This window comes from Lissotriton vulgaris, chromosome 10 (genome assembly GCF_964263255.1).
Source record: "Lissotriton vulgaris chromosome 10, aLisVul1.2, whole genome shotgun sequence".
NCBI classification, from domain to species: Eukaryota; Metazoa; Chordata; class Amphibia; order Caudata; family Salamandridae; genus Lissotriton; species Lissotriton vulgaris.
In genome coordinates, this window is record NC_141698.1 from 792,293,624 (window position 1) to 792,321,278 (window position 27,655).

General features: G+C 47.3%; 1 protein-coding gene across 2 annotated transcripts in view; it reads left to right on the forward strand.

The window, feature by feature from the left end:
• Positions 1-339: 339 nt before the first annotated feature.
• Positions 340-27,655, forward strand: part of CDCA7L (cell division cycle associated 7 like) — a 154,531-nt gene continuing 127,215 nt past the window's right edge. Inside the window, exon 1 of one of the 2 annotated variants that reach the window (XM_086941718.1) lies at positions 340-601. In XM_086941718.1, the coding sequence (XP_086797844.1) occupies positions 578-601 (24 nt within the window). In that variant the 5' untranslated portion in view covers positions 340-577. The remainder of the gene's footprint in view (positions 602-27,655) is intronic. The other variant, XR_015300710.1, reaches the window with a different exon arrangement.

Consider the following 27,655-nt stretch of genomic DNA (forward strand, 5'->3'; position numbering starts at 1 on the left):
CAGAACTACAAGTCCCAGAATGCAACACAAGTACTGAACATAGGGAACGAGGGATGCATTCTTTGGATGGCATGGCGACTTGGCTCCCCTTCGAATCAGAGATACAGTTGAGTGAGTCAGGGAGAGCCGAAATCTGTATACGAGGGAGGCACGTAAAAGTTGGTCACGGTGAACAATACAAGCACACCAGGATACGGAAATCTAAACATGCTTCCCAGTTAGAGCAAACATTATCTCCCGCGCTAAAACTTTTTGGACTAGACCATTATTCCTCGAGGGGGTGAACGATTTTTTTCTCCAGTATTTGCGAGATATCTTGTACTTTAAACGTGTTCATTTGAAGCTACGAATTTGAGTGCTACGTGTTTTATTCTTAACTCGCGCTGCACGAACCCCTGTTTAACTTTGCTAGAGTAATAGATGCAATATTTTAGTACTCCCCCCTTTTCACTTAGGAAATGAGTTGAGCAGCTCCTGTTCGGTCTTTCACTGCAGTAGCTCGTAATCTGCTGCTCCTTTCATTCGTTCGCTGTTGTTGCTTCGATATTCTGAATCAGTGTTGCTCCCTGCTGTGGATATGGAGATGCCCCAGAATGCCCAGGTGAGCTCAAGCCCCTTGCAGGGGCTCAGCTGCTGGCTTCCCCCTTTTGGCTGCGCAACGGTGAGGTGAAGGGACACTCTTTGTGTTCGCGAGAAATGGGTTGCAACTCGAAACGTGGCATAAACCTATGAGTTTAAAGGGGTGCGTAAAGTTGCAACTAAAGCGAGGTTTCCGCAGCATAGTGTGCATATCGTTGTATATGAATGCCCCGACCTTGTACGCATATTATGGTCCCATTACCAATCTTTTTGTATTTATTATTTGTCATTTTAATATGCGCAAGCGTTCTTGGTGAGTGGGGTGAAACTTTTAACTTATACCTTCTGACAAAAATGTTCACAATATTTTCGATTTATAATCCGGTGATTTGCTTAGTTGCATTCCGATCTGATTTGCAAGGGAGGTAAACGGGGTAAGCTGGGTTTCCCGCCACTCCTGTTAGGAAGTGTTGAAGCCGGTGAAGTGGCCGAGCACGTGTGCTGCAGAGAGCGCTCCAGGGGCTGCATTTTTTTCACTGTTGAACTCGCGCTGTTTGCAGACCGATTTTTAAAAGTTCGTCAGTTGGGAGTTTTGGTGATCCATGGATGTGTCATTATCACAATATGAGAAGAACTGACAATAAGAGGGTAAAACATGCCTTTGAACCAACAGTGATTTTATGCGGTAGGTGGCAAAGCAAACAAGTCTACCCTTTGCGAGCACGCGTTTTTGTTATGGTCTGGCGTGACGGTCGCCAGACAATTATGTGTGCATTGCTAGAGAGGGGCGTTTGCTCCGCCCTCATGTTGAAAGTCAGCAGTACATGATTGGGCAGAAGTGTGTGCCACAAAAAAGTACTTGCTCTTCAAACAACGGTGACCATTTTATTTATCCATCTGCCCCAGGTTGCGTTTTTATGGGCACGCATATGACATTGTAATGCTATTGAAGTGTCTCAGATCACTAGATAATTTATGTTGGCTATCTTTGGCAGCACACAGATGGGAGGAGGCACTCATTAATAGAATGTATGTCTGTCTTGACTGCATTTACCACATGACCTTTTAACCTACACCAGCATTATTCAGTTCTTTACTTTAACACAAATATTTAAACCCATGCTGTTTACTTGTCATATTCCCCTTTAATATTCGTTTAAAGCCATACCTGTTGGCATAGCCAGTGCTTGTTTATTTTTTTCAAATCTCTGCAATATGCAGACACTACATTGAACACAAATTGAAAACAATATGAATAATATAACAGTAGAGGAGTGGCCCAACATTCCAGTCCACACATGAGCCAGTAAAATACTGACACTCCCAGTACATGATAGCCATTGGAGGCAATATGCTGACCTATTGCCCCTTCGTGTATACTGTGCACAGAAGCAAAATGTAAACCACGCTAAAGTAGACTACTGAGAGAGAGAGAGAGCAAGACAATTTTCTTATTCTTAAGTAATATGTAAACTAACATTTTATTTGAATCCAAACCAGTCATAATACCTTATGTGGTGATGTGCAAATGATAAATATTAGCTGAAACCCCATTCCCACACACTATCATTTATATGCTATGCAGTTTTGTCAGCAACACTACATGTCAGTGGTAAAGTTTGTGGCCATTTCAATGGCATTTGTCTGTCTGTATATGATCTTGTGTTCCCACATCATGCTTTCGTAATATATTTTTTAAAAGTGAATTTTTAAATATGAACGGAGAAACAATGCCTACCCCCGTTTGATGACCATGCTGTTAGTGAACGTAAGAGGTAAGTAAGGAGTCATGTGTATTCTATATGTGGACTAGATTTTTTACTATACATGGAGCAAAAGTTTGGTCTATTAAATTAAATAAGAGTTTTTGGGAGACATGCTGCACCCCTATATTTGAAGGTGCTCTGGAGAGCCGGGTCCATGCCAGATTTATAACATAACTACATTTATCTAAAGGGGGATATGCTGTCAATCTGGCATGGATTCGCCACTCCAGGACTGCCTTTGGAGAACCCAGGCTTAACCGCATCGCTGCTGCGGTGATTTTTCCCCTACGCGGCTTTTTTCGAAAAGCTGCGTTAGATGACGAGCTCAGCTCGTCATCCGCACACGCCCCCCGTGGCTGTCGAGCTGAGCTCTTCATCAGCATCGAAGTGGTTAAGGAATACTTGAGTCTCCTTGCCTATTCTGTCACTGGCCTTTTTTTTAAAGCTCCTCCGTGTGTACCTGTGCACTGCTGTCCAATTGTAGCTGTGGTGTACTTGCTATCATCCTACATATGTGGAACTGCAAACCAGTACCTTATTTTATTTGGTGCCAAAAGGTGACTTAAAAGGTCACATCAGCTTTAGATAACACAAGGCGATATTCATTGTTTTCAGTGTTTTAATGACATTGTGAAGGATTTAATTATTACTGTATTGATGTGGATGTATGACGTTACAACGCATACTTTAACAACGCATACCATTACAACGCAATTTTTAAAACGCAGGATCCTTTACAACGAATGCCTTTACAACGCATGACATTACATAGCAGATGCTATTACAACGCATGCCATTACAACGTAAGTATAGGTAAGTATATAATAATAATAAAAAAATTAATTAATAAATATTTACATTTTATTTATTCATTTTTTAAATGAATTTGTAAATATATATATATATATATATATATATATATATATATATATAATTTTAAAAATACCCCTGTACCCCATAACCCAAACCTAGCCCTGAACCCTAAAAATACCCCTGAACCCCATAACCAAAACCTAGCCCTGAACCCTAAAAATACCCCTGTACCCCATAACCCAAACCTAGCCCTGAACCCTAAAAATACCCCTGTACCACATAACCCAAAACTATATCTGAACCCTTAAAATACCCAATCACCCCAAAACATATACCTCAGTACCCCAAAACATATACTTTTTTATGTAAGGGTATCAACCCAGGCAGACTTACAGTACAAGAGGCTGGCTATTTAAGAAAAACATATAATATAAACATTAGTAATAAAAATAGTGCAATGGACTGAAATGATATCAAAAAGGTAATTTTAATTCTGATATAAAAATGAATAAATACACATAACTTTGTACAAGGTTATGTGTATTCATTTTTATATCAGAATTAAAGTTATTTACTATGTTAGTGTGGTAACATTGTAGATACTGATCTCATATGACTGTTTATCCCAAATCAACAAGTAATTACAGCAACAGATTAACTACTACAGTTTTAGGATCCTTGATTGTTTAACAAGTCCTAATATTGCTGATCAATTAGCAATTAAACAAAATCCCTTGCTGGCCTTTTTTCTAATCCATCTTGGGGCATTTTTGCTGATTTCCAGGCATTCTTTCAACAGAACTGGCAAGGGTCAGGGCCTGTCTTATACAGAAAAAAGTTTTAGAATAGATGGTGGGATGTAGGATTAATGAAATGTCCCTTGCTTCCCCCCCTGCACACAAGCCAAAATTGGGACTAGTTACCTGCAATGGTCAGGCTCCTTGTGTAGAACTCCATGTTCTTCTCCTTCTGACTCAAAATGTTACAGCCTCTTTCTTGGGTAGCCGAGCCACAGCAGCCCAATCATTGGATATGGGTACCACTTCTACCACACACTACACTGCGGTGCATAAACTGCGTGCCCTGCACCCTGAGATTACAACAATGTGTGCTTTGCAACATGCCTTAAAGTTAAAAAATAAAATAAAAGCGCTATGATGCGGCCAGCGTTTATCGCGTCATATCTTTTCTAATCCTGTTAAAGTTACGAAATCACCGCCGGGGCGAGAGGGTCCGATGGTGGAATTCAGGGACTATCCTCGCCAAAGAAATGTCACTGTTTTGTGGAACATACACAGACTTTTTTAATACAGAGTTCACAACCAGCATATTTAGGAAAGTGGTAAAGCCAGAATGAATGGCAAGTCTTCTAGTGTCATGGTTAAAAGATTTCCCACTGTACCACATCACTATCTTAACTAAAAAGACAAAAGGTATAACAAGATTGTGAGGCCAACAAGGGTGTGCAATTTAATAAAGTATCTACTTGTCCATGGGACAGGTTGCTTCATAGATCTACTTGTCCTGTAAAAAAATCCACTTGTCCCTTTGGTGCCACGTAGTGCAGCGACAAATTATGGCAGCAAACCCATTCTATAAAAGCTCTGATATTGGCCTTTCTGATTATACCAGGACTCGTATTGTAGTAGGGTTTGAATTCCAGGTTAGCTATTCTGCCACCTTTCTGCAGATCTACATACTGGGGCTGGAGGTAGCATTGAGCAATTGTTCCAGGGTTGGAATGCCCTTTTGAGTCTTCGCAAACTTACTAAATTGCATGTTTTAGGTGTTTTTGTCAGCTCTCGTCTCATACTGAGAATGATTGGAAATTTACTCTGGATAAGGGAAGAAGCAAAATTTCTTCCAGGGTTGGTGGAAAAAGTGGTTGGAGAGAAAGAAAACTTGTAAAACCTCAACTGATTTTTGCATGAGCCAGTTCTACACTTCCATATTTCCTTGTGCTTAAAAGAAGTTCACAAATTATTTCTAGCAGTACGATTTCCTGATCTATTTCTGTAAATGCTTGTGAATTCATGAAAGCCATAATTCTGCATTAATGCAATGACCTACCCTGTGAGTGCAAGTTTGTGACTTGCTTTGAGAATTGGGCCCCTAAAGAAGTTCTGGAGTTCACCAAGACATTTTGTTTTCTTAAAATTGTATCTACCCATCAACTGGTTTGCACTCTTTCACAAGGAGCATATCAGCACAAAAAGTAGTTCCATTGAGTGAATGTACTGTTGCAATGTGTGCTTTTTGAGAACCAAATATATTTAGTTTTTTTGCTAGTGTTCGTTATAATGGTGAGGGCCTGGCATATTCCTCAAAGTTTTACAAAAACCATATCAAAACAAGACATGCATTGACAAAACCAAAGGGCTGAACACCAATATCAGATGTATTGGCTTTGCCAGTGCTTGTTTATGTTCATGTTTCCCATTATCTTGTTGAAACTGGTTGCACTTATTGATCAAATCAGTGACATCACTGATGTCATTGATTTGTTTTGATTATGTCCATGTGCTTCCTTATCTCCTGTAATGTGTTTTTTGATGTACAATACGGCTGCAATGGTGATCTGCAGGCCAGAAATGCCAAGTTTCGTTCTAGCTTTTAATGTTGCACCTTTGCCAATCTTGTGAAATACGCTGGCAACTCCAGTTCAAGCAAATGAGGTTCAAATTGTGTTATGCACAGCAATCATTCAGCTTATTATGCAATTAAATGCAAGTGATATGCCTCAGTCTGTTGAATTGTCCCATCCTATTTTAACATTTTAATAGATCTTGTTATAGAGAGTAGTGACTTCTTGGCGAAGGAATTTCCATACTCGGCTAATACAACTTAAAAGAAAATGAATCACCCCAACAATTGATTATGTTGCCTTGCCTGTAGGCACTTCAATGCATCGCCTTAATAACATTGTTGCCCAAAGTAAGTTAGTTTGCGTTAAAAATCACAAATTTTAGACTCTGCACTAAACACCCCACAAGTGCACACTTTGTAATGCAAGGATGACTCTTGTTCTGCTCATCTCAACCTCCTTTTTAGTTTAGACCGCTTTAGGTGTCTCCCATCAGAACACTTGTCATCAACACATCAAAAAGAGTAATAAATATGAATAGAGCGAAGTCTTACTTTATGGCTTTCTTCAGCCTTTGGCTGTCATGTGTTTTTCATGGTTTTCCATTGCTTAGAACTGCTGTGTACCTAGGCATTGTCATTTTGAGGATGGCAGCACTGCCGCATTCGAGTGCTTGTTTCCATGTGATGTAGATTTTGGGGATGGGAATCAAACCACTGATGCAATCTAATTTGTAGCTTTAAATTGAGATCTGGTTTGTATTTTGCATTTATTTTTGCACGACATTATAATTGATGATTTATGGCTTTTGATCTTTGGATGTCTAAGCCTGTAATAAAATGGTTACAGTCCCATTCACTATTGGCATTTATGCTCGTTTGTTTGAGTTTGCTGTCACCAGAGCCTTGGATTTACAGAATCATTCTTCACAAAGTAAAACTGTTCAGGCAGACAGGCTTTCTTAAGGAGCAGTGAAAATATTGTCATCTTCTGAGAAATATCCACTATGCAATAGTTGCTGCGTTTCCCCGAAGTTCACTACTCAAGACACACGAAAACTTCAATTTCTGTCCTGATTTGAAAACTCTTATTTGAGGGTTCAGTCTAACTCCGCTAATTCAATCTGTTCAGCAAAAGGTCACTTTAACATCATTGTTACAATAATCATTGTAATTAAGGTAAAACACCCACATGCATGTGTTCCACTAATGTATAAACAAAAAAAATGTGATTTAGGTGTTAGTGTTCGTGCTTTTCGTTGCCAATACTGTGACTTGTGAGAAGTTTGATAAATGACTTAATAGTGAAAATGTTCAAATATTTGACAACGTAATTCAGTCCTGTGGTACTATCTGTAACCCACCCACCTACCTATCATACCCATCATGTCCACCTATTCTATGAAACCAACTATACCTACCATATCTAACTTTATAATTCTAAGGGCCTGATTTAGAGTTTGGCAAACGGGTTACTCCGTCACTAACGTGATGAATATCCCGTCCGCAGTATTGCAAGTACATTATATCCAATGGCATCCGACTTGTTTGTTTTGAAGTAACCTGTCCGCTGAACTCTAGATCACGCCCTTTATATATTATACCTACAAAATCTGCCTACTGTTCTTACCTTCAATACCTACTTTAACTAGCCTATTGTATCTTCGTGCATAAGCTAACATACCTATCGTTCTACCACGCCGATCTCCCGTACCAAACGTTTTAAGGCCTACCATAATTAATTACTTTACCTAACCTCACACAGTTAGCCTGCCTAACCTAGCTACCTACCATTCTTAACCTACAAAAAGTGACTGCTACCCCTATTAGACTTATCTAAAATACCTACTTAGATGCCATACCTAGCATAATATAACTTCCTACTATATTAGTACTTGTATGTTTATTATTTGATTCAATATTTACCATTTAAAATGATAAAAAGACATCTGATAGATCATGAGTGATTTAGTTATCAGAGTTTACCTACCTATCATGCCTAACCTACCTCCTCCTCTGTAATATAGATGTCTTACACCTTCCGAAGATGGTGGTTTGATGAAAAGGGGACATGTTGGGGCAAATGGGTTCTCTGTTAAAAGCTTAAGGTACTGAAACCTGTTACAGAAAGCACTTGTACCTAATTTGGGCGGCCTCTATTTATGAGAGAGTGCTGATTTCAGCTGGTGAAGGGCTTTACACTATAATTGTAGTTGCTTCTTTAAAACAAGCATTTACAATGCAATGGTCTCGGCATCATTAAAGGAAGAGCTATTGGCATTGCTCATGACATTTCTTTTTTTTTCTTTAAATCATAAACAAATGACATTGTCATTTACATTGCCAATACACAGCGCTCTGCACTCAACAGCACACAGCGCTCTGCACTCAACAGCACACAGCGCTCTGCACTCAACAGCACACACCGCTCTGCACCTGCACTTACTGCTCTGCACACTCACTCTGCATTCTGCGCTCACTCCTCTGCGCTCGCAACTCTGCATTCTGCGCTCACTCCTCTGCGCTCGCAACTCTGCATTCTGCGCTCACTCCTCTGCGCTCGCAACTCTGCATTCTGCGCTCACAACTCTGCGCTCGCAACTCTGCATTCTGCGCTCACAACTCTGCGCTCGCAACTCTGCATTCTGCGCTCACAACTCTGCGCTCGCAACTCTGCACTCTGCGCTCACAACTCTGTGCTCACAACTCTGCGCTGTGCTCACAACTCTGTGCTCACAACTCTGCGCTCACAACTCTGCGCTCACAACTCTGCGCTCACAACTCTGCGCTCACAACTCTGCATTCTGCGCTCACTCCTCTGCGCTCGCAACTCTGCATTCTGCGCTCACAACTCTGCGCTCGCAACTCTGCATTCTGCGCTCACAACTCTGCGCTCGCAACTCTGCATTCTGCGCTCACAACTCTGCGCTCGCAACTCTGCATTCTGCGCTCACAACTCTGCGCTCGCAACTCTGCATTCTGAGCTCACAACTCTGCGCTCGCAACTCTGCATTCTGAGCTCACAACTCTGCGCTCGCAACTCTGCATTCTGAGCTCACAACTCTGCGCTCACAACTCTGCATTCTGCGCTCACAACTCTGCGCTCACAACTCTGCGCTCACAACTCTGCGCTCACAACTCTGCGCTCACAACTCTGCGCTCACAACTCTGCGCTCACAACTCTGCGCTCACAACTCTGCGCTCACAACTCTGCATTCTGCACTCACTACTCTGCACTCTGCACTCACTACTCTGCACTCTGCACTCACTACTTTGCACTCACTACTCTGCACTCACTACTTTGCACTCACTACTTTGCACTCACTACTCTTCACTCACTACTCACTACTCTTCACTTTGCACTCACTACTTTGCATTCACTACTCTGCACTCACTACTCACTACTCTTCACTTTGCACTCACTACTTTGCACTCACTACTCTGCACTCACTACTCACTACTCTTCACTTTGCACTCACTACTTTGCACTCACTACTCTGCACTCACTACTCACTACTCTTCACTTTGCACTCACTACTTTGCACTCACTACTTTGCACTCACTACTCTGCACTCACTACTCTGCACTCACTACTCTGCACTCACTACTCTGCACTCACTACTCTGCACTCACTACTCTGCACTCACTACTCTGCACTCACTACTCTGCACTCACTACTCTGCACTCACTACTCTGCACTCACTACTCTGCACTCACTACTCTGCACTCACTACTCTGCACTCACTACTCTGCACTCACTACTCTGCACTCTGCACTCACTACTCTGCACTCTGCACTCACTACTCTGCACTCTGCACTCACTACTCTGCACTCTGCACTCACTACTCTGCACTCTGCACTCACTACTCTGCACTCTGCACTCACTACTCTGCACTCTGCACTCACTACTCTGCACTCTGCACTCACTACTCTGCACTCTGCACTCACTACTCTGCACTCTGCACTCACTACTCTGCACTCTGCACTCACTACTCTGCACTCTGCACTCACTACTCTGCACTCACTACACTCTGCACTCACTACTCTGCACTCTGCACTCACTACTCTGCACTCTGCACTCACTACTCTGCACTCTGCACTCACTACTCTGCACTCTGCACTCACTACTCTGCACTCTGCACTCACTACTCTGCACTCTGCACTCACTACTCTGCACTCTGCACTCACTACTCTGCACTCTGCACTCACTACTCTGCACTCTGCACTCACTACTCTGCACTCTGCACTCACTACTCTGCACTCACTACTCTGCACTCTGCACTCACTACTCTGCACTCTGCACTCACTACTCTGCACTCACTACTCTGCACTCACTACTCTGCACTCACTACTCTGCACTCACTACTCTGCACTCACTACTCTGCACTCACTACTCTGCACTCACTACTCTGCACTCTGCACTCACTACTCTGCACTCTGCACTCACTACTCTGCACTCTGCAATCTCTACTCTGCACTCTCTACTCTGCACTCTCTACTCTGCACTCTCTACTCTGCACTCTCTACTCTGCACTCTCTACTCTGCACTCTGCACTCTGCACTCTGCACTCACTACTCTGCACTCTGCACTCACTACTCTGCACTCTGCACTCACTACTCTGCACTCTGCACTCACTACTCTGCACTCTGCACTCACTACTCTGCACTCTGCACTCACTACTCTGCACTCTGCACTCACTACTCTGCACTCACTACTCTGCACTCTGCACTCACTACTCTGCACTCTGCATTCACTACTCTGCACTCACTACTCTGCACTCACTACTCTGCACTCACTACTCTGCACTCACTACTCTGCACTCTGCACTCACTACTCTGCACTCTGCACTCACTACTCTGCACTCTGCACTCACTACTCTGCACTCTGCACTCACTACTCTGCACTCTGCACTCACTACTCTGCACTCACTACTCTGCACTCTGCACTCACTACTCTGCACTCTGCACTCACTACTCTGCACTCACTACTCTGCACTCACTACTCTGCACTCACTACTCTGCATTCACTACTCTGCACTCACTACTCTGCACTCACTACTCTGCACTCTGCACTCACTACTCTGCACTCTGCACTCACTACTCTGCACTCACTACTCTGCACTCTGCACTCACTACTCTGCACTCTGCACTCTCTACTCTGCACTCTCTACTCTGCACTCTCTACTCTGCACTCTCTACTCTGCACTCTCTACTCTGCACTCTCTACTCTGCACTCTCTACTCTGCACTCTCTACTCTGCACTCTCTACTCTGCACTCTCTACTCTGCACTCTCTACTCTGCACTCTCTACTCTGCACTCTCTACTCTGCACTCTGCACTCTGCACTCACTACTCTGCACTCACTACTCTGCACTCACTACTCTGCACTCACTACTCTGCACTCACTACTCTGCACTCACTACTCTGCACTCACTACTCTGCACTCACTACTCTGCACTCACTACTCTGCACTCACTACTCTGCACTCACTACTCTGCACTCACTACTCTGCACTCACTACTCTGCACTCACTACTCTGCACTCACTACTCTGCACTCACTACTCTGCACTCACTACTCTGCACTCTGCACTCACTACTCTGCACTCTGCACTCTCTACTCTGCACTCTCTACTCTGCACTCTCTACTCTGCACTCTCTACTCTGCACTCTCTACTCTGCACTCTCTACTCTGCACTCTCTACTCTGCACTCTCTACTCTGCACTCTCTACTCTGCACTCTCTACTCTGCACTCTCTACTCTGCACTCTCTACTCTGCACTCTCTACTCTGCACTCTGCACTCTGCACTCACTACTCTGCACTCACTACTCTGCACTCTGCACTCACTACTCTGCACTCTGCACTCACTACTCTGCACTCTGCACTCACTACTCTGCACTCTGCACTCACTACTCTGCACTCTGCACTCACTACTCTGCACTCTGCACTCACTACTCTGCACTCTGCACTCACTACTCTGCACTCTGCACTCACTACTCTGCACTCTGCACTCACTACTCTGCACTCACTACTCTGCACTCACTACTCTGCATTCACTACTCTGCACTCACTACTCTGCACTCACTACTCTGCACTCTGCACTCACTACTCTGCACTCTGCACTCACTACTCTGCACTCTGCACTCTCTACTCTGCACTCTCTACTCTGCACTCTCTACTCTGCACTCTCTACTCTGCACTCTCTACTCTGCACTCTCTACTCTGCACTCTCTACTCTGCACTCTCTACTCTGCACTCTCTACTCTGCACTCACTACTCTGCACTCACTACTCTGCACTCACTACTCTGCTACTCTGCACTCACTACTCTGCACTCACTACTCTGCACTCACTACTCTGCACTCACTACTCTGCACTCACTACTCTGCACTCTCTACTCTGCACTCTCTACTCTGCACTCTCTACTCTGCACTCTCTACTCTGCACTCTCTACTCTGCACTCTCTACTCTGCACTCTCTACTCTGCACTCTCTACTCTGCACTCTCTACTCTGCACTCTCTACTCTGCACTCTCTACTCTGCACTCACTACTCTGCACTCACTACTCTGCACTCACTACTCTGCTACTCTGCACTCACTACTCTGCACTCACTACTCTGCACTCACTACTCTGCACTCACTACTCTGCACTCACTACTCTGCACTCACTACTCTGCACTCACTACTCTGCACTCTGCACTCACTATTCTGCACTCTGCACTCACTATTCTGCACTCACTACTCTGCACTCACTACTCTGCACTCACTACTCTGCACTCACTACTCTGCACTCACTATTCTGCACTCTGCACTCACTATTCCGCACTCTGCACTCACTACTCTGCACTCACTGCTCTGCACCCTGCAATCACTACTCTGCACTCACTACTCTGCACTCACTACTCTGCACTCACTACTCTGAACTCACTACTCTGCACTCACTACTCTGCACTCACTACTTTGCACTCACTACTTTGCACTCACTACTTTGCACTCACTACTTTGCACTCTGCACTCTGCACTCTGCACTCTGCACTCACTACTCTGCACTCTGCACTCTGCACTCTGCACTCACTACTCTGCACTCTGCACTCACTACTCTGCACTCTGCACTCACTACTCTGCACTCTGCACTCACTACTCTGCACTCTGCACTCACTACTCTGCACTCTGCACTCACTACTCTGCACTCTGCACTCTGCACTCACTACTCTGCACTCTGCACTCTGCACTCACTACTCCGCACTCTGCACTCACTACTCTGCACTCACTACTCTGCACTCTGCACTCACTACTCTGCACTCACTACTCTGCACTCTGCACTCACTACTCTGCACTCACTACTCTGCACTCACTACTCTGCACTCACTACTCTGCACTCTGCACTCTGCACTCTGCACTCTGCACTCACTACTCTGCACTCTGCACTCACTACTCCGCACTCTGCACTCACTACTCCGCACTCTGCACTCACTACTCTGCACTCACTACTCTGCACTCACTACTCTGCACTCACTACTCTGCACTCACTACTCTGCACTCACTACTCTGCACTCTGCACTCACTACTCTGCACTCCGCACTCTGCACTCACTACTCCGCACTCTGCACTCACTACTCTGCACTCTGCACTCACTACTCTGCACTCACTACTCTGCACTCACTACTCTGCACTCACTACTCTGCACTCACTACTCTGCACTCACTACTCTGCACTCACTACTCTGCACTCACTACTCTGCACTCACTACTCTGCACTCACTACTCTGCACTCACTACTCTGCACTCACTACTCTGCACTCACTACTCTGCACTCACTACTCTGCACTCACTACTCTGCACTCACTACTCTGCACTCACTACTCTGCACTCACTACTCTGCACTTTGCACTCACTACTCTGCACTCACTACTCTGCACTCACTACTCTGCACTCACTACTCTGCACTCACTACTCTGCACTCACTACTCTGCACTCACTACTCTGCACTCACTACTCTGCACTCACTACTCTGCACTCACTACTCTGCACTCACTACTCTGCACTCACTACTCGGCACTCACTACTCGGCACTCACTACTCTGCACTCACTACTCTGCACTCACTACTCTGCACTCACTACTCTGCACTCACTACTCTGCACTCACTACTCTGCACTCACTACTCTGCACTCACTACTCTGCACTCACTACTCTGCACTCACTACTCTGCACTCACTACTCTGCACTCACTACTCTGCACTCACTACTCTGCACTCACTACTCTGCACTCACTACTCTGCACTCACTACTCTGCACTCTGCACTCACTACTCTGCACTCTGCACTCACTACTCTGCACTCTGCACTCACTACTCTGCACTCTGCACTCACTACTCTGCACTCTGCACTCACTACTCTGCACTCTGCACTCACTACTCTGCACTCTGCACTCACTACTCTGCACTCTGCACTCACTACTCTGCACTCACTACTCTGCACTCACTACTCTGCACCCACTACTCTGCACTCTGCACTCACTACTCTGCACTCACTACTTTGCACTCACTACTTTGCACTCACTACTCTGCACTCACTACTCTGCACTCACTACTCTGCACTCACTACTCTGCACTCACTACTCTGCACTCACTACTCTGCACTCACTACTCTGCACTCACTACTCTGCACTCACTACTCTGCACTCACTACTCTGCACTCTGCACTCACTACTCTGCACTCTGCACTCACTACTCTGCACTCTGCACTCACTACTCTGCACTCTGCACTCACTACTCTGCACTCTGCACTCACTACTCTGCACTCTGCACTCACTACTCTGCACTCTGCACTCACTACTCTGCACCCTGCACTCACTACTCTGCACTCACTACTCTGCACTCACTACTCTGCACTCACTACTCTGCACTCACTACTCTGCACTCACTACTCTGCACTCACTACTCTGCACTCACTACTCTGCACTCACTACTCTGCACTCACTACTTTGCACTCTGCACTCACTACTTTGCACTCTGCACTCTGCACTCACTACTCTGCACTCTGCACTCACTACTCTGCACTCTGCACTCACTACTCTGCACTCTGCACTCACTACTCTGCACTCTGCACTCACTACTCTGCACTCTGCACTCACTACTCTGCACTCTGCACTCACTACTCTGCGCTCACTACTCTGCACCCTGCACTCACTACTCTGCACTCACTACTCTGCACTCACTACTCTGCACTCACTACTCTGCACTCACTACTCTGCACTCACTACTTTGCACTCACTACTTTGCACTCTGCACTCACTACTCTGCACTCTGCACTCACTACTCTGCACTCTGCACTCACTACTCTGCACTCACTACTCTGCACTCTGCACTCACTACTCTGCACTCTGCACTCACTACTCTGCACTCTGCACTCACTACTCTGCACTCTGCACTCACTACTCTGCACTCTGCACTCACTACTCTGCACTCACTACTCTGCACTCTGCACTCACTACTCTGCACTCTGCACTCACTACTCTGCACTCACTACTCTGCACCCTGCACTCACTACTCTGCACTCACTACTCTGCACTCACTACTCTGCACTCACTACTCTGCACTCACTACTCTGCACTCACTACTCTGCACTCACTACTCTGCACTCACTACTCTGCACTCTGCACTCACTACTCTGCACTCTGCACTCACTACTCTGCACTCTGCACTCACTACTCTGCACTCACTACTCTGCACTCACTACTCTGCACTCACTACTCTGCACTCACTACTCTGCACCCTGCACTCACTACTCTGCACTCTGCACTCTGCACTCACTACTCTGCACCCTGCACTCACTACTCTGCACTCTGCACTCACTACTCTGCACTCACTACTCTGCACTCACTACTCTGCACTCACTACTCTGCACTCTGCACTCACTACTCTGCACTCACTACTCTGCACTCACTACTCTGCACTCACTACTTTGCACTCTGCACTCACTACTCTGCACCCACTACTCTGCACCCACTAATCTGCACTCTGCACTCACTACTCTGCACTCACTACTCTGCACTCACTACTCTGCACTCACTACTCTGCACTCACTACTCTGCACTCACTACTCTGCACTCTGCACTCACTACTCTGCACTCTGCACTCACTACTTTGCACTCTGCACTCACTACTTTGCACTCTGCACTCACTACTTTGCACTCTGCACTCACTACTTTGCACTCTGCACTCACTACTTTGCACTCTGCACTCACTACTTTGCACTCTGCACTCACTACTTTGCACTCTGCACTCACTACTTTGCACTCGGCACTCACTACTCTGCACTCTGCACTCACTACTCTGCACTCACTACTCTGCACTCACTACTCTGCACTCACTACTCTGCACTCACTACTCTGCACCCTGCACTCACTACTCTGCACTCACTACTCTGCACTCACTACTCTGCACTCACTACTCTGCACTCACTACTCTGCACTCACTACTCTGCACTCACTACTCTGCACTCACTACTCTGCACTCACTACTCTGCACTCACTACTCTGCACTCTCTGCACTCACTACTCTGCACTCACTACTCTGCACTCTGCACTCACTACTCTGCACTCTGCACTCACTACTCTGCACTCTCTGCACTCACTACTCTGCACTCTCTGCACTCACTACTCTGCACTCACTACTCTGCACTCACTACTCTGCACTCTGCACTCACTACTCTGCACTCTGCACTCACTACTCTGCACTCACTACTCTGCACTCACTACTCTGCACTCACTACTCTGCACTCACTACTCTGCACTCACTACTCTGCACTCACTACTCTGCATTCACTACTCTGCATTCACTACTCTGCATTCACTACTCTGCTCTGCACTCACTACTCTGCACTCACTACTCTGCACTCACTACTCTGCACTCACTACTCTGCACTCACTACTCTGCACTCACTACTCTGCACTCTGCACTCACTACTCTGCACTCTGCACTCACTACTCTGCACTCTGCACTCACTACTCTGCACTCACTACTCTGCACTCACTACTCTGCACTCACTACTTTGCACTCTGCACTCACTACTCTGCACTCTCTGCACTCACTACTCTGCACTCACTACTCTGCACTCACTACTCTGCACTCACTACTTTGCACTCACTACTCTGCACTCACTACTTTGCACTCTGCACTCACTACTCTGCACTCTCTGCACTCACTACTCTGCACTCACTACTCTGCACTCACTACTCTGCACTCACTAATCTGCACTCACTACTCTGCACTCACTACTCTGCACTCACTACTCTGCACTCACTACTCTGCACTCACTACTCTGCACTCACTACTCTGCACTCACTACTCTGCACTCACTACTCTGCACTCACTACTCTGCACTCACTACTCTGCACTCACTACTCTGCACTCACTACTCTGCACTCACTACTCTGCACTCACTACTCTGCACTCACTACTCTGCACTCACTACTCTGCACTCACTACTCTGCACTCACTACTCTGCACTCACTACTCTGCACTCACTACTCTGCACCCACTACTCTGCACTCACTACTCTGCACTCACTACTCTGCACTCTGCACTCACTACTCTGCACTCACTACTCTGCACTCACTCACTACTCTGCACTCACTACTCTGCACTCACTACTCTGCACTCACTACTCTGCACTCACTACTCTGCACTCACTACTCTGCACTCACTACTCTGCACTCACTACTCTGCACTCACTACTCTGCACTCACTACTCTGCACTCTGCACTCACTACTCTGCACTCACTACTCTGCACTCACTACACTGCACTCACTACACTGCACTCACTACTCTGCACTCACTACTCTGCACTCACTACTCTGCACTCACTACTCTGCACTCACTACTTTGCACTCTGCACTCACTACTTTGCACTCTGCACTCACTACTTTGCACTCTGCACTCACTACTCTGCACTCACTACTCTGCACTCACTACTCTGCACTCACTACTCTGCACTCACTACTCTGCACTCACTACTCTGCACTCACTACTCTGCACTCACTACTCTGCACTCACTACTCTGCACTCACTACTCTGCACTCACTACTCTGCACTCTGCACTCACTACTCTGCACTCTGCACTCACTACTCTGCACTCTGCACTCACTAATCTGCATCCATTTCTGTAGATAAACATCCATTTCCCTACTAGTAATACTCCAAAAGCAAGCCACCCTCAGAAACCCTTTGTTCTTGTTTTTCCTGTGGGCCCAAATTTGCACTCTGCACTCACTACTTTGCACTCTGCACTCACTACTCTGCACTCACTACTCTGCACTCACTACTCTGCACTCACTACTCTGCACTCACTACTCTGCACTCACTACTCTGCACTCACTACTCTGCACTCACTACTCTGCACTCACTACTCTGCACTCACTACTCTGCACTCACTACTCTGCACTCACTACTCTGCACTCACTACTCTGCACTCACTACTCTGCACTCACTACTCTGCACTCACTACTCTGCACTCACTACTCTGCACTCTGCACTCACTACTCTGCACTCTGCACTCTACTCTGCACTCTGCACTCACTACTCTGCACTCACTACTCTGCACTCACTACTCTGCACTCACTACTCTGCACTCACTACTCTGCACTCACTACTCTGCACTCTGCACTCACTACTCTGCACTCTGCACTCACTACTCTGCACTCACTACTCTGCACTCACTACTCTGCATTCACTACTCTGCACTCACTACTCTGCACTCACTACTCTGCACTCTGCACTCACTACTCTGCACTCTGCACTCACTACTCTGCACTCTGCACTCTCTACTCTGCACTCTCTACTCTGCACTCTCTACTCTGCACTCTCTACTCTGCACTCTCTACTCTGCACTCTCTACTCTGCACTCTCTACTCTGCACTCACTACTCTGCACTCACTACTCTGCACTCACTACTCTGCACTCACTACTCTGCACTCACTACTCTGCACTCACTACTCTGCACTCACTACTCTGCACTCACTACTCTGCACTCACTATTCTGCACTCTGCACTCACTATTCTGCACTCTGCACTCACTATTCTGCACTCTGCACTCACTACTCTGCACTCACTACTCTGCACTCACTACTCTGCACTCACTACTCTGCACTCACTATTCTGCACTCTGCACTCACTATTCTGCACTCTGCACTCACTACTCTGCACTCACTGCTCTGCACCCTGCAATCACTACTCTGCACTCACTACTCTGCACTCACTACTCTGCACTCACTACTCTGAACTCACTACTCTGAACTCACTACTCTGAACTCACTACTCTGCACTCACTACTCTGCACTCACTACTTTGCACTCACTACTTTGCACTCACTACTTTGCACTCTGCACTCTGCACTCTGCACTCACTACTCTGCACTCTGCACTCACTACTCTGCACTCTGCACTCACTACTCTGCACTCTGCACTCACTACTCTGCACTCTGCACTCACTACTCTGCACTCTGCACTCACTACTCTGCACTCTGCACTCACTACTCTGCACTCTGCACTCTGCACTCACTACTCTGCACTCTGCACTCTGCACTCACTACTCCGCACTCTGCACTCACTACTCTGCACTCACTACTCTGCACTCTGCACTCACTACTCTGCACTCACTACTCTGCACTCTGCACTCACTACTCTGCACTCACTACTCTGCACTCACTACTTTGCACTCACTACTTTGCACTCACTACTTTGCACTCTGCACTCTGCACTCTGCACTCACTACTCTGCACTCTGCACTCTGCACTCACTACTCTGCACTCTGCACTCTGCACTCACTACTCTGCACTCTGCACTCACTACTCTGCACTCTGCACTCACTACTCTGCACTCTGCACTCACTACTCACTACTCTGCACTCACTACTCTGCACTCTGCACTCTGCACTCACTACTCCGCACTCTGCACTCACTACTCCGCACTCTGCACTCACTACTCCGCACTCTGCACTCACTACTCTGCACTCACTACTCTGCACTCACTACTCTGCACTCACTACTCTGCACTCACTACTCTGCACTCACTACTCTGCACTCACTACTCTGCACTCACTACTCTGCACTCACTACTCTGCACTCTGCACTCACTACTCTGCACTCCGCACTCTGCACTCACTACTCCGCACTCTGCACTCACTACTCTGCACTCTGCACTCACTACTCTGCACTCACTACTCTGCACTCACTACTCTGCACTCACTACTCTGCACTCACTACTCTGCACTCACTACTCTGCACTCACTACTCTGCACTCACTACTCTGCACTCACTACTCTGCACTCACTACTCTGCACTCACTACTCTGCACTCACTACTCTGCACTTTGCACTCACTACTCTGCACTCACTACTCTGCACTCACTACTCTGCACTCACTACTCTGCACTCACTACTCTGCACTCACTACTCTGCACTCACTACTCTGCACTCACTACTCTGCACTCACTACTCTGCACTCACTACTCTGCACTCACTACTCTGCACTCACTACTCTGCACTCACTACTCGGCACTCACTACTCTGCACTCACTACTCTGCACTCACTACTCTGCACTCACTACTCTGCACTCACTACTCTGCACTCACTACTCTGCACTCACTACTCTGCACTCACTACTCTGCACTCACTACTCTGCACTCACTACTCTGCACTCACTACTCTGCACTCACTACTCTGCACTCACTACTCTGCACTCACTACTCTGCACTCACTACTCTGCACTCACTACTCTGCACTCACTACTCTGCACTCACTACTCTGCACTCACTACTCTGCACTCACTACTCTGCACTCTGCACTCACTACTCTGCACTCTGCACTCACTACTCTGCACTCTGCACTCACTACTCTGCACTCTGCACTCACTACTCTGCACTCTGCACTCACTACTCTGCACTCTGCACTCACTACTCTGCACTCTGCACTCACTACTCTGCACTCTGCACTCACTACTCTGCACTCTGCACTCACTACTCTGCACTCTGCACTCACTACTCTGCACTCTGCACTCACTACTCTGCACTCACTACTCTGCACCCACTACTCTGCACTCTGCACTCACTACTCTGCACTCACTACTTTGCACTCACTACTTTGCACTCACTACTCTGCACTCACTACTCTGCACTCACTACTCTGCACTCACTACTCTGCACTCACTACTCTGCACTCACTACTCTGCACTCACTACTCTGCACTCACTACTCTGCACTCACTACTCTGCACTCACTACTCTGCACTCACTACTCTGCACTCTGCACTCACTACTCTGCACTCTGCACTCACTACTCTGCACTCTGCACTCACTACTCTGCACTCTGCACTCACTACTCTGCACTCTGCACTCACTACTCTGCACTCTGCACTCACTACTCTGCACTCACTACTCTGCACCCTGCACTCACTACTCTGCACTCACTACTCTGCACTCACTACTCTGCACTCACTACTCTGCACTCACTACTCTGCACTCACTACTCTGCACTCACTACTCTGCACTCACTACTTTGCACTCTGCACTCACTACTTTGCACTCACTACTCTGCACTCACTACTCTGCACTCACTACTTTGCACTCTGCACTCACTACTTTGCACTCTGCACTCTGCACTCACTACTCTGCACTCTGCACTCACTACTCTGCACTCTGCACTCACTACTCTGCGCTCACTACTCTGCACCCTGCACTCACTACTCTGCACTCACTACTCTGCACTCACTACTCTGCACTCACTTCTTTGCACTCACTACTTTGCACTCTGCACTCACTACTCTGCACTCTGCACTCACTACTCTGCACTCTGCACTCACTACTCTGCACTCTGCACTCACTACTCTGCACTCACTACTCTGCACTCTGCACTCACTACTCTGCACTCTGCACTCACTACTCTGCACTCTGCACTCACTACTCTGCACTCTGCACTCACTACTCTGCACTCACTACTCTGCACCCTGCACTCACTACTCTGCACTCACTACTCTGCACTCACTACTCTGCACTCACTACTCTGCACTCACTACTCTGCACTCACTACTCTGCACTCACTACTCTGCACTCTGCACTCACTACTCTGCACTCTGCACTCACTACTCTGCACTCTGCACTCACTACTCTGCACTCACTACTCTGCACTCTGCACTCACTACTCTGCACTCACTACTCTGCACCCTGCACTCACTACTCTGCACTCTGCACTCACTACTCTGCACTCACTACTCTGCACTCACTACTCTGCACTCTGCACTCACTACTCTGCACTCACTACTCTGCACTCACTACTCTGCACTCACTACTCTGCACTCACTACTCTGCACTCACTACTTTGCACTCTGCACTCACTACTCTGCACCCACTACTCTGCACCCACTACTCTGCACTCTGCACTCACTACTCTGCACTCACTACTCTGCACTCACTACTCTGCACTCACTACTCTGCACTCACTACTCTGCACTCACTACTCTGCACTCTGCACTCACTACTCTGCACTCTGCACTCACTACTTTGCACTCTGCACTCACTACTTTGCACTCTGCACTCACTACTTTGCACTCTGCACTCACTACTTTGCACTCTGCACTCACTACTTTGCACTCTGCATTCACTACTTTGCACTCTGCACTCACTACTTTGCACTCTGCACTCACTACTTTGCACTCGGCACTCACTACTCTGCACTCTGCACTCACTACTCTGCACTCACTACTCTGCACTCACTACTCTGCACTCACTACTCTGCACCCTGCACTCACTACTCTGCACTCACTACTCTGCACTCACTACTCTGCACTCACTACTCTGCACTCACTACTCTGCACTCACTACTCTGCACTCACTACTCTGCACTCACTACTCTGCACTCACTACTCTGCACTCACTACTCTGCACTCACTACTCTGCACTCACTACTCTGCACTCTGCACTCACTACTCTGCACTCTCTGCACTCACTACTCTGCACTCACTACTCTGCACTCTGCACTCACTACTCTGCACTCTGCACTCACTACTCTGCACTCTCTGCACTCACTACTCTGCACTCTCTGCACTCACTACTCTGCACTCACTACTCTGCACTCACTACTCTGCACTCTGCACTCACTACTCTGCACTCTGCACTCACTACTCTGCACTCACTACTCTGCACTCACTACTCTGCACTCACTACTCTGCACTCACTACTCTGCACTCACTACTCTGCATTCACTACTCTGCATTCACTACTCTGCATTCACTACTCTGCACTCACTACTCTGCACTCACTACTCTGCACTCACTACTCTGCACTCACTACTCTGCACTCTGCACTCACTACTCTGCACTCTGCACTCACTACTCTGCACTCTGCACTCACTACTCTGCACTCTGCACTCACTACTCTGCACTCTGCACTCACTACTCTGCACTCACTACTCTGCACTCACTACTCTGCACTCACTACTTTGCACTCTGCACTCACTACTCTGCACTCTCTGCACTCACTACTCTGCACTCACTACTCTGCACTCACTACTCTGCACTCACTACTCTGCACTCACTACTCTGCACTCACTACTTTGCACTCACTACTCTGCACTCACTACTTTGCACTCTGCACTCACTACTCTGCACTCTCTGCACTCACTACTCTGCACTCACTACTCTGCACTCACTAATCTGCACTCACTACTCTGCACTCACTACTCTGCACTCACTACTCTGCACTCACTACTCTGCACTCACTACTCTGCACTCACTACTCTGCACTCACTACTCTGCACTCACTACTCTGCACTCACTACTCTGCACTCACTACTCTGCACTCACTACTCTGCACTCACTACTCTGCACTCACTACTCTGCACTCACTACTCTGCACTCACTACTCTGCACTCACTACTCTGCACTCTGCACTCACTACTCTGCACTCACTACTCTGCACTCACTACTCTGCACCCACTACTCTGCACTCACTACTCTGCACTCACTACTCTGCACTCTGCACTCACTACTCTGCACTCACTACTCTGCACTCTGCACTCACTACTCTGCACTCACTACTCTGCACTCACTACTCTGCACTCACTACTCTGCACTCACTACTCTGCACTCACTACTCTGCACTCACTACTCTGCACTCACTACTCTGCACTCACTACTCTGCACTCACTACTCTGCACTCACTACTCTGCACTCTGCACTCACTACTCTGCACTCACTACACTGCACTCACTACACTGCACTCACTACTCTGCACTCACTACTCTGCACTCACTACTCTGCACTCACTACTTTGCACTCTGCACTCACTACTTTGCACTCTGCACTCACTACTTTGCACTCTGCACTCACTACTCTGCACTCACTACTCTGCACTCACTACTCTGCACTCACTACTCTGCACTCACTACTCTGCACTCACTACTCTGCACTCACTACTCTGCACTCACTACTCTGCACTCACTACTCTGCACTCACTACTCTGCACTCACTACTCTGCACTCTGCACTCACTACTCTGCACTCTGCACTCACTAATCTGCATCCATTTCTGTAGATAAACATCCATTTCCCTACTAGTAATACTCCAAAAGCAAGCCACCCTCAGAAACCCTTTGTTCTTGTTTTTCCTGTGGGCCCAAATTTGCACTCTGCACTCACTACTTTGCACTCTGCACTCACTACTCTGCACTCACTACTCTGCACTCACTACTCTGCACTCACTACTCTGCACTCACTACTCTGCACTCACTACTCTGCACTCACTACTCTGCACTCACTACTCTGCACTCACTACTCTGCACTCACTACTCTGCACTCACTACTCTGCACTCACTACTCTGCACTCACTACTCTGCACTCACTACTCTGCACTCACTACTCTGCACTCACTACTCTGCACTCACTACTCTGCACTCACTACTCTGCACTCACTACTCTGCACTCACTACTCTGCACTCTGCACTCACTACTCTGCACTCTGCACTCACTACTCTGCACTCACTACTCTGCACTCACTACTCTGCACTCACTACTCTGCACTCACTACTCTGCACTCACTACTCTGCACTCACTACTCTGCACTCACTACTCTGCACTCACTACTCTGCACTCTGCACTCACTACTCTACACTCACTACTCTGCACTCACTACTCTGCACTCACTACTCTGCACTCTGCACTCACTACTCTGCATCCATTTCTGTAGATAAACATCCATTTCCCTACTAGTAATACTCCAAAAGCAAGCCACCCTCAGAAACCCTTTGTTCTTGTTTTTCCTGTGGGCCCAAATTTGCACTCTGCACTCACTACTTTGCACTCTGCACTCACTACTCTGCACTCACTACTCTGCACTCACTACTCTGCACTCACTACTCTGCACTCACTACTCTGCACTCACTACTCTGCACTCACTACTCTGCACTCACTACTCTGCACTCTGCACTCACTACTCTGCACTCTCTACTCTGCACTCTCTACTCTGCACTCACTACTCTGCACCCACTACTCTGCACTCTGCACTCCCTACTCTGCACTCCCTACTCTGCACTCACTACTCTGCACTCACTACTTTGCACTCACTACTTTGCACTCACTACTTTGCACTCACTACTTTGCACTCTGCACTCTGCACTCACTACTCTGCACTCACTACTCTGCACTCACTACTCTGCACTCACTACTCTGCACTCACTACTCTGCACTCACTACTCTGCACTCACTACTCTGCACTCACTACTCTGCACTCACTACTCTGCACTCTGCACTCACTACTCTGCACTCACTACTCTGCACTCACTACTCTGCACTCACTACTCTGCACTCACTACTCTGCACTCACTACTCTGCACTCACTACTCTGCACTCACTACTCTGCACTCTGCACTCACTACTCTGCACTCTGCACTCACTACTCTGCACTCTGCACTCACTACTCTGCACTCACTACTCTGCACTCACTACTCTGCACTCACTACTCTGCACTCACTACTCTGCACTCTGCACTCACTACTCTGCACTCACTACTCTGCACTCACTACTCTGCACTCACTACTCTGCACTCACTACTCTGCACTCACTACTCTGCACTCACTACTCTGCACTCACTACTCTGCACTCACTACTCTGCACTCACTACTTTGCACTCACTACTCTGCACTCACTACTCTGCACTCACTACTTTGCACTCTGCACTCACTACTTTGCACTCTGCACTCACAACTCTGCGCTCACAACTCTGCGCTCACAACTCTGCGCTCACAACTCTGCGCTCACAACTCTGCGCTCACAACTCTGCGCTCACAACTCTGCGCTCACAACTCTGCGCTCACAACTCTGCGCTCACAACTCTGCGCTCACAACTCTGCGCTCACAACTCTGCGCTCACAACTCTGCGCTCACAACTCTGCGCTCACAACTCTGCGCTCACAACTCTGCATTCTGCACTCACTACTCTGCACTCTGCACTCACTACTCTGCACTCTGCACTCACTACTCTGCACTCTGCACTCACTACTTTGCACTCACTACTCTGCACTCACTACTTTGCACTCACTACTTTGCACTCACTACTCTTCACTCACTACTCACTACTCTTCACTTTGCACTCACTACTTTGCATTCACTACTCTGCACTCACTACTCTGCACTCACTACTCTGCACTCACTACTCTGCACTCACTACTCTGCACTCTGCACTCACTACTCTGCACTCTGCACTCACTACTCTGCACTCACTACTCTGCACTCACTACTCTGCACTCACTACTCTGCACTCACTACTCTGCACTCACTACTCTGCACTCACTACTCTGCACTCACTACTCTGCACTCACTACTCTGCACTCACTACTCTGCACTCACTACTCTGCACTCACTACTCTGCACTCACTACTCTGCACTCTGCACTCACTACTCTACACTCACTACTCTGCACTCACTACTCTGCACTCACTACTCTGCACTCTGCACTCACTACTCCACAGGGATCTATCCTAAGCCCTCTCCTCTTTAATATATATCTCATTCCCCTCCTGAATCTGATAGAATCATTCGGCATACCTGTCACCTCGTATGCCGATGACACACAACTCATTGTACCCCTGGACAAACTATCCACCAAAGCTGAACTCAACCTGAAACTCTGCTTGACCGAAGTATTCTCCTGGATGACAAATAACCACTTGAAATGTAATTCAAGTAAAACGGAGATCCTCCCTATTGGCACCAATAATACCTTCTGTCCAGCACTTTGGTGGCCTGATGACTCTGCTGCTCCCCCCCAGACAGTGTCATCAGCTAGGAACCTTGGTGTAATCTTCGACTCCGAACTTTCCTTCGATCAGCATGCCAGAACCGTCGCTGGCAAATGCTTTGGAACCATTAGATCCTTGAGGAAATTCTTTGACTTTCTTCCCATCGATGCCAGAAAGACGGTGGCAGTCGCACTTATTATCTCGCGACTGGATTATTGCAACGGCTTGCTCGCAGGAGCTAAGAAGAGCACCATCCTTAAACTGCAGAGCGTACTTCACACAGCCGCCCGTCTAGTCCTAGGTCTCCCCCGCAGGTCCTCTATTTCTGCAGCTCTCCGTTCGCTTCACTGGCTCCCTCTCCACAAAAGGATCCTTTTCAAAATCCTGATCCTGGCTTTTCGTGCCTACAATGAGACAGGCCCCAAATACCTTACAAAACGTTTTCCCCACTACTTGCCCAGCCGTCACCTTCGTTCAAGTGATGACAATCTTATCATTCCTCCTAAATACAACCTGAAAACGAAAGGTGCAAAAACCGTTAGTTTCCTTGCTACCAAAGCTTGGAACAAACTCCCCAAAACCCTCAGACATCAAACCCAGGAAAAACCCTTTAGAAAGCTCCTGAAAACAT